Source organism: Ammodytes marinus, assembly GCF_949987685.1.
Source record: "Ammodytes marinus genome assembly, chromosome: 14".
Lineage (NCBI taxonomy): Eukaryota > Metazoa > Chordata > Actinopteri > Uranoscopiformes > Ammodytidae > Ammodytes > Ammodytes marinus.
Genome location: NC_137218.1, coordinates 10,483,034 through 10,493,108, shown reverse-complemented (window position 1 = coordinate 10,493,108; position 10,075 = coordinate 10,483,034). Strand labels below are relative to the sequence as shown.

The 10,075-nt window shown below is 41.3% G+C and overlaps 1 protein-coding gene across 3 annotated transcripts in view; it reads left to right on the top strand.

Moving 5' to 3' along the window:
* Positions 1-2,543: 2,543 nt before the first annotated feature.
* The window catches only part of gabrb2b (gamma-aminobutyric acid type A receptor subunit beta2b), a gene marked incomplete at both ends in the record, with an annotated part of 56,157 nt that continues 48,625 nt past the window's right edge, over positions 2,544-10,075 (top strand). For 2 of the 3 annotated variants that reach the window (XM_080040608.1, XM_080040607.1), the window contains 2 exons: positions 2,783-2,873; positions 3,553-3,620. In XM_080040608.1, the coding sequence (XP_079896734.1) occupies positions 2,801-2,873; positions 3,553-3,620 (141 nt within the window). Of the gene's footprint in view, positions 2,627-2,781; positions 2,874-3,552; positions 3,621-10,075 lie in introns of those variants that run through there. The other variant, XM_080040606.1, reaches the window with a different exon arrangement.

Below are 10,075 nucleotides of genomic sequence, written 5' to 3'. Positions count from 1 at the left end.
GATCAGTGCATGCATGAAAAACCACACATTCGAGCCTGATTCTGACGGCAGGCCCTATTTTTTTTGGTTGATTACATAATTGATATAAAACATGGTGACAGGCCCATTAGGAAAAGATGTACCAAATGTCATGAGTGCTATCCATGGTGCTGATCCTACTACGTGCCATGGAGAGTGATGGTAAACTTGCAATAGACATGTGTCAAAATTATTACCTGATAATTAACACATACCAACTAAATAAAGCCTGTGTATCAATCTCTGCTAGAGACTGGGCTGAAGGGCAACACAATTGAAAGAGAGCAAGCAACATTGTAGTTTGACAAAATATATATTATTTAAAAAAGGGGGATAAGTTAACATTGTCAAACAGTATATACGCTAAGCTCTCATGTAATTAAATCGCAATCAATGTAATACATATTGCTACAGAGGTGCTACATTAGTTGTAATGCTAACTGTCAGAAACGAGGTCTGACATGAAGCACTTTAATATGTGGATGTTCAAACAACTGTAAAAAAATTAATTAAAAATTAAAAAAAAAAATGTTATGTCAAAGAAACGAAGTAGATAACCATTTCAACATACTCTAAGACAAACTACATTACAAAAAGAGTAGAAACGTTCTAGTACTTTCTGAAGGTAAAATTATTGAATATCTGGCCATTAAGTTATTTGAAAAAAAGAAAGAATTGAAATGCCTTTAAAGGCACTGACCCATTTTGTTGTTACTTCTCTGAAACTGTTTGACAAAATATTTAAGGTAGTACGATATGCATCCCATATACAGGGCTTAACAGTAGAGAAAAAAAAAAGTATAAGCCAAAATTGCAGCTACCAAACTTTGTCTCTGAAGAATTGCATAGCCAACCCATGTAAATATATATTAACAATCTATTTAATGGGGACAGAAAAACAAATCTATGTTCATTTTAATTTTGAATTCCAAATGTGTAAATACCAAATTATATTTCCATATCATTGTGACCCATTAAGTAAAATCTTGACATAAGAAGAATCATATTGTGGACTGTCATCATGTTCTACTTGTGCTTTTACATAATTGAAAATGTATTATGATCACTTCACTGTTCCCCTCTTCTGTAGAGGCAGAAACTGTAGGTCTCCTACACTGGACTCACTGCTCTAACATCAGCCTCTGATCCCCCCATATCCATGACGATTGGTGTCCGAGTTTACACAGTGGCGCACGTCCTGCTCTCCAGTGCGTGAAGCCACACGCGTGCACGGCAGCGAGATATGTGCTGAGTGATTGTAGGCTTTAGTGCATCCAGCTCTGCTCCGTGCATCCCGATTCCAACCCGAGAGGTTGCACTGGCATCGCGCTACTCAGAGTATTACGCTCTTCTCGTGTTCGTCAGAGGCCCGAATGCGTGGAAATTGATGCGTGAGCAACTGTTGGCGCAGGGATGCATTTATAGCACGGAACCCCCCACCCCCCATTTGGTGTGGAGGGGAGGCGATAGTGAGAGGAGGGGGAAATGCAGTTCAATTGAGTGAGAGAGAAAGGGAGCACTGAATTCACTTATATCAGCACCATGGACAGAGTCACCAACTGATTAGCCTATCTATTTGCAAAAACTGTTTTATTTAATGTGGAGGGAGTGAGCAAACAGTGAATCTGTACATACATACATACATACATACATACATACATACATACATACATACATACATACATACATATATATATAGGCTATATTATGCATAATATATGAAAAAGGTTAAAAGTTATATGTCCCTTGTGTCTCACGTGAGGTTCACAGCCAATCACGGAGGAACTGATACCACTGATCGATAGGAGCATGTTTCAACACAATAAATGCACATAATGTATAATGAAGGTAGCCTAATAATTATATAATAATAATTAATATTAGACGATGCAAGATGTACATTATATCCTACTGGTCTCCTGATTGTTTCACATTATACTTCCTGAAGTGAAAGTTTGGCTCTGTGTGGTCAACATGAAACTTTAATGATTCATGAAAACTAAAGTGAAGTTAAATGTTCTCTCTTACTAGTGCTCCCTTTACGTCACATAGCCTACATTCTGTCCAGTGCAGACATCCGCTGGGAGCCCCCGGGCAGCTCTGCAGGAGCAGCGGGGTTAAGTGTGTTGCTCGTGGACAGCTAGATGAGTTGGCTGACGGGGTGTCTCGAGAGCGAACGGAGAGACAGCCAACCCCACCCACATTTTCAACCTCTTCCCGGCGGATTCGAACCACCAACTTTCCGGGCACAATTACCTCCTCTAAAAGCATGTCACAGCGGTGGTAAGGAAACCAGGGAGACCCCCGCGTGCCGACCGAGTCACTCATAGTCTTGGTTCTCCTTTAAATCTCCTCCGTGGCTGGGTATACTACATCTGCCACTACCATCAGCAGCGGCAGCGCTGCCTGCTTCTTGATGTTGTGGTCGGGAATACGCATGCGCCTGGCATTGGAATTACTGCACTGACAAGAATAAGTTGGACCTCGTCCGTCTTCACTAAAAGAGAAAAAGACACACAATTAGTATGGCAGTGTTCAGAATAAGAAAACATATTTTGTTTTGCGTCTGGTTGTTCTCCCTCGTAGTGGCCGTGGTGTGCGTCCAAAGGTAAGTGAAAGGCTCGGAGGATGCTCCACTCATTTGTACAAAGTGTTACTGTGCTACAGACGGCATGTGAAATACTTACACACTTTCCGATTCAAGAATGTCTCGTATTTATATCTGCTGTTCACTCTTTCTCTCTTTTTTTGTCTCTTTCATAGTGCCAATGACCCTAGCAATATGTCTGTGGTCAAAGAAACCGTGGATAGACTGTTGAAAGGTTATGATATACGATTGAGGCCAGATTTCGGAGGTAAATTAACTCGTATTGTCACCAACTCTGTACCGAGTTGCCGCCTTGTCAGCCTGTATAATAGTTCAGTGTTTAAATCGCCCTCTGCAACCGCCAATAACTCAATTATGTTTGCAATTTCGGAAAGTAAAATAGACATTTCAATCGGCTTCTGTAGTTGCCACAGTCTATTACATTAGATTTGCTTTAGTTGGAGCCAAATGTGTCAAAACAACCCGGACATAATGGGGGGAAACACATGAGTGATGTGGCCGAGGGATGGATTTGGACAATAGAATACACGAGCTCGTTTATTTCAAATGGAAAAATCACTACAGTGGCTATCAGCCCCCAGTGCGCGTCTGTTGGAATTTTACGCAAACAAGTGCCTCGTCTTGTTTATGTCCACTTCCCAATTCAGGTGTTAAAACCGCGGCAGAAATATGTTTGGGGCTGGATGATTTACTGTTAACAACTTTTAAGGGAATAAGCAGCACTTTGACCGCAGCTCGGCGCACCTATTGCCACCCCAAAATGAAAACTGAACTATGTTTGCGGCTGACAACAGCTACATTCATAACTGTTACTCTGTGTTCTCATCACACTTTTTAACCCTGTTCTGGCTCAAATATGTCAATCAATCATACAGGCTGAACCTGATGTACAGTATCTTGCTTACCGTTGTTTTGATCTGTCCCAGGTCCCCCGGTTGGAGTGGGAATGAACATAGACATAGCCAGCATAGACATGGTATCAGAAGTCAATATGGTAAGTAGGCCGTTATCACCTTCTCTTTTGACAATGGGTGACCATCATGGACCAATAATCCCTACCATTGATAAACCTATGAGTGGGGAAATACCCTCCCAAACCACTGGGGGAACCCCTAAATGCAGATCTATGTGAAGGCAATGATCGTTCTGTGTTGGGGTTGATGGCAGAACTTCAACTCCTCTGGGTGTTTGGGGAAATGGATTGAATTCGATGGAAGCTTTGTTTTCGTTATATACAGAAGGTTGAGCAGTTGCACAGCCATGCATCACTAACTTCACAAAATCAATGATTTGTGGGAGTAAAAATTAAAATAAATCAATCCAAACACTTCCTTCTATATATAGGGAAAGTTATAATACTTGCCCAGGTAGCCTATTAAACTTGGAAATATGTCACACTGACATATGCATGTTGCATCATGCGAACTGTTTGACATTGTCTTTGTAGGTTCATTACTGGAAATAGTGACAGGGGTAGAAGTTTGATAGCTGTGGATGTGAGAAGTGGATATTTAAGTTTTGCTACATACAAGTGCACCTCCTAGTGATGAGATGTGAGACCTGCGCCTCCGTTTTCCCAGAGAAACTCAAGGCTGCATTCTATCATCGAGGAAGGTCGCTGTTGACACTAATGATACAGTTGACAAGGTGAACACAAATGTATATTTATTGTTATATGAATACGGTTCATATAGGTTCATTTTCATCTTCATATTTTTCCCCCTATTGTGACATTGTTTCTTTCCGTGTCTGACCTCTATGGATGGAGCAGGTTTTACATTTACATGTGCTTTGTGCATTTGGTCCTGTTGTGTTGCAGTTGTTTTGGTGCTACTGGCTCTGATGTGAGTCATGTTGTGATGTCAGGGAATGATGAAGCGCTGGAATATATTGGGCAGCAGCACCCGGAAGACTGCCCGCTCCGCATGTTGTTGTTGTTGATGTTTGTGCTCCTGGAGACAATGTTGATGTGCCCAGATGAGATGAGGAAACAGATGAAGCCATGTCCATTTGCATGTATTTATGCAGAAAACCTGCACAACTGTAAGCCCTATACATGAACACACACACACACACACACACACACACACACACACACACACACACACACACACACACACACACACACACACACACACACACACGCACACACACAAGCACACACATACAATGCAGGTCCATAGAGCCTTCCCCACTCAACATTGGCCTTGAATTCTTAATTAAAGGCATATTCTCCCCTGTGAAACAAATGCAGGAGCTTGAAAGCTTGTGTGTGTGTGTGTGTGTGTGTGTGTGTGTGTGTGTGTGTGTGTGTGTGTGTGTGTGAATTATAAAGGGTGCCTGCAAGGAATGCATGTATATTTAGTGTGGACATAAGCTTTATTTTGAGGAATCAAATACTGAAGTATTATTAATAGATTGTTTGTATCTTCATCCAGATCGCCTAATACACAAGCTATAAAAAATCAATTCTGACAGTCTTTATCTCAGCAAAAAATCTAAGCAGGGATGTATTCATTGTAAAGGACCACACAATTGTGCTAGGCTTCAAAACAATTTTGACATTTGGGGTTTTCGTGCTTTTCAGTAGCATGGAGTAGAAAGTGAAATCCAAAAGAGAATAGCAAAAGCAAGATTGTTTACCAAGGTGCTGCAAGTTTACGGTTCACAGTAGTCCTACAACTGAGCCAGCAAAAAACTCCAAAGATTTGGTTTAATATTTTCTCCTTTTCTATCATCTCATCTGGGTGATACCTTTCAGAAAAAAAGTTTTATCCACACATATCCTGCCCGGAAGTACAACAGGGCTGGGGTTTGTGCCCACATCCACCCACTCACATGGCAAAACAAAAAGATTGCACTCTTCATCCAAATACACAAAGCCAGTGGCGCCTAGCTTCTTTCACCATCCCATTCCTTTGTCACTTTTGGACCACTAAGCAGCCTCCAGTGTGAAAGGGGGAGTCATTACCACCTGACCCATTGGTGTCCCATAAAAAGAAGAGGCCACTTGTGTGCGTAATGGTTTTGGGCATCTTTGATCTGCTACCCTTCCTATGAATGTAACCACTTTTCAGGATAGCAGCTGGTGTAGAAGCACTTTCCTTTCTTCCATTTCCTTTCCCCCAGCTGGCCCTCTGTCTGACACTTATTTTGGGGAGGGATTGAACTTCCCTGCATTCTTTCTTTAGAGAACAGATAAGGGACAGGGTTGGGGATAATGGAAAGATGTCACAGAGGGATGTGTCCAACAGACAGTGCTATTAGCCATTATGGCAGGGCCAGACAGCCGGTCTTGCTGGTGTGCATTAACATTATATTCTCACCACCCACCGCTGCTCTCTGTGAAAAAGCCTTATATTAAAAGCAGAGACATGAACGGGCGATGACATAGTATATTTATTTGATATTTCCAGAGTGGCCATTAAAATAAAGAACTGCAGGGAGTTCCATCTTAAACCATTTGTTTTAGCACGTCGTTACTAATGTCACATAGCCAAAACCCATTTAGAAACAAGCTCGGCCTCTAGCTCACTTTGAACCAGACGTAAATAGTTTTGTCTGAGTCCTAGGAGATCGGACCAATGTAAAAGCATTGATAACTTTGTAATAATAGCGTTGTTTTCACTGATTGTCTTGTTTGCTGTAACAGGTCATATGATCATCAGAGGAAAAATTAGACTGTTTCATAAACATTTAAAAGTTCCTCGTAGGAGATGTAAAGGCAAGACTCGAAAAGGTAGTGACTGATTCTAGTGACCTTCCTGAGGTTAAAACTATGCACCAGTCGCTGGCATTGCTGAGTCATATACCATGTGGAAAACTACATTACATGTCACTTAGGCCCGGAGCCAGACATGGAATGAGGAGGCTGTGGCTGGTGTTCATTACATACCCATTAAAGGTCACTCGCTCCCAAGTCCCAAGCCTTCCAGGGTGAAAAGGGAAAGGATATGATGGTGTTAGACCTATAGGGGTCACGTTTTTCACCTCTGCATATGTGACAGAGAGAGAGAGAGAGAGAGAGAGAGAGAGAGAGAGAGAGAGAGAGAGAGAGAGAGAGAGAGAGAGAGAGAGAGAGAGAGAGAGAGAGAGAGAGAGAGAGAGAGAGAGAGAGAGAGAGGGAGAGAGGGATAGAGGGGGTGGGGGTGGGGGGGAGCTCTGACATTAACAAGTTAACATGTGGAGAGCCAGAAGCAGTGCTGGTGTGGAGGGAAGGTCATGTACCTAGCGCTGCTGAGGGTTCATTCTGCGTAACTCAGAGGTGGACATACAGAGAGGGACACACACAATGAATACCAATGTCATGTTATACATTCAACCCAAGGCAAGCGGCTTCACAGGCTTTATTTCATCCGCTGCAGCCAAAGGAAAGAATGGGACAATGCTATGTTCCAGGGGCATGTAGAGGCATTGGGATGATTTGCTTCAATTTCTTTTCTGCAAGCAATTCTCCGTTGTGCACTTTTCTCCACTGCCATTTAAGTCTGACTATTTGCTCTTTGTGGAGATCCCGAGCACTTGAATCCTAAGCCAACAGTTTTCACAGGGGGGAGAAATACTGCCGTCTGAGGATGAGCTAAAGTTCGTATGCTCCTCCAAAAGGCAGAAATACCATTATTGACGCCCAAAAAGGTCAAGAGGAGCTTATTGATTGTTGGAGAGGTACTGTGAAATTCAGACCACCACCCCCATTTAAGGGCCCAGCTATTTCCACTTCTCACCAGATGATATCGCGGATGGAATGTCTGCAGTGAAATGCATTGAGATTGCTCTGAAAAACTAGGGCCTGTGATATATTATACAAATGTGATACATTATAATGGATGATGGCTGAAAGACAAAAGATTATTGCCTGCCATACGATAATAAAAGGAAAGAAAGATTGCGGGAGGCACTTGTGTGGTATTGCATGATATCTCATCTGGACCTGAGAGCTTTAAAATGATATTAAGTCTGCATCTGTCGTGTCTAAATCTATTTCACAGCAGCCTTCAATATTATATTGCTGATGTGGCCAGAACTTTTTTAAATTGATGAGGCTTTAACGTCAGCTAAACTATTAAGTCAATATGATTTAAACATATTTTCATGGCATGTATTTAAAACATCTAATGCCCAGTATTTAAAGGCAATGGAGGAAAAACATCACCTTAGTCAACTCTGTTAATTATACAGATCAATAGATGGATGAGTCGGTATAATTAATCGTTGAAGATTATGAGGGCAACTTTATGTTTATCTCCTTGAAAGGACACAGTGACTCTATTGTCACTTTTGTTTGATCGGGTTTTGCCAGAATGATACACAAGGGTTAATCACTGCAGACTTTGTCAGCACTCAAATTGCCCTGCTCCATGATGGTTGCATAGTAACTAAAGGGAGTGTTGAGGCAATGTGTGAAGATTCACAGACAAACACATTCCAATTGTGGGTGGAGGACATAAATAGAGAGAAATGTGGTTAACACAATTAAAATGTGTGAATTTATGAAGCCACTGTCAAACTATTACACTTGTCTCCTCACTGTCTTTAAAGCTCATCGTAAACTAATGAGCAAATGGGGACTGGCCTTAGCCCCCAGAGATGTAATCCCGGGTGATGAAGTGTTCAATAGACAAGTAATGGTTTATTGTATTATTGTTACTTAGTTCCAAAGAGCTGTTGTTGGTTGGTTTAGATGTTGTCCGACATGAACAATAAACTGCAAATGCAAATAAGCAAAACGTTGCTTTACTTAGTAAATGTGCAATGGCTGATCTTACAAACCTAGATTCTTGAGTAGGTTGAGAAGGTAAAGTGCAGTACTCAAACACTACTGCTTTAAAAGTGTTAGACACTGAAGTCCATCGGAGCTGACCGTGTCAGTGTCCCCTTCTTAGTCAAACAGTCTATATTAAGCCTGCTAGCATATAGGGCAGGCATGGACATACTTGTTCACTTAGGATGTCTCTTGTGAGGACGTACACTCCCTGTACAGTAAATAACATATATTAATAAATCCTAATCTTCCCTTAGTCTCCAGTACATTTGTTCAGTAGCTGTTTGAATTACATCATGGACAGAGCAGAGTCCAACTCAATTGTCATTCAGCAAGTATTTCACATGGTGCTGCAACGAATACAATGTATGAGGAAAGCTAGGCTATAATGTTAATATTGATTTATTCTCACTGCTTAGGATAGATGATACATTGGTCTGACTATAATTGACAATCTAGACTCATCTCTCTCATCTCATTAAAAAAAATTGTTCGGAATATGATTTAAAATGCATTAAACCATACCAATTGACCTAGGTTGCAGTACGGTAAGGAATACTCATTGCCTATTTAATAACCGAATGTGGAAAGGTGCAGTCCTGAGGGAAAATGTCTCGTTCGCTGCTAAACACTCCACAGTGTTGACCAGGTAGTCACGTTGTCTGTTTTCAGTTTGGTGCTAGGCAAGTAGTATTTTGCTGGATTATCAGAGCCATTAGGCTGTGTATTAACACTGGATTTTCATCGCACACATGGTCAGTTCAGGTAGCGGATTGGGAGGAGATATTTACTGATTTTGACCAAAACAATTGACAACAAGCAATCTCCAGAATCGTTGACTTCCTACCTTCAAGCAGTCAGATATGAACAAAGGGCTCTGTGGATTTTTGTTTTGTAATTTAATCAAATGCTCCCAATGCAAGTCACTCCCTTTAACTTTCACATATATATGACAAAGGAGGTACAACTCATTCATGTTTCATTCATCAGACTGTCCTTTAGTACTTTAGCCATTAGACTGTTTATGCCTTGCCTCCTTTTAGGTGGCACAATATTTTCACCCATCACTGTCATTCTCTATTTCATTCGTTATATCCCTTTCATTAGGCCATGTCCTTCCACCTGGCCACCTCTTTCCCACCTGAAGAACTTGGCAGCAACCTGCTTCACTTATCAACAGATTCAGCGAGGGGAAAAAAAAAGCATTGAAACATACATGGAAGTTGTACACATGCACAACAATACAGAACATGCAGCAATGTTGTGCAGAGGAAAGTCACAAGGGATCATAGAGGCAGTGAAGTAGGAGTGGATGAACTGTGTGAGCAGAGACCCATGCTCCGACTTGTATTATTCATGCTGGTGGGTTTAGACACTGCACATATGCCTCCCTATAGGAATTAAGTAATCCATTTAGATTACACTCATGTGCCACTTGAATGCAGTAAAAGTACAGACATTAAGTGGCTTGTTCATGTTGAAAAGAAGATTTTTACATCACCAGTGACAATACATAATGTATGGGTAGGTTTTTTACTCATCAGCAGAGCCAATTAACTTACTGTCAATGGTGATGAAGACGGTGGTTGTGTTGCTGCAATGATGAAGTAGAAACATGTTCCCATACATTTTATGAAGGATAGGAAACAAGAAAAATGAAAACAAAGGTTATATGTAAAAGCAATATC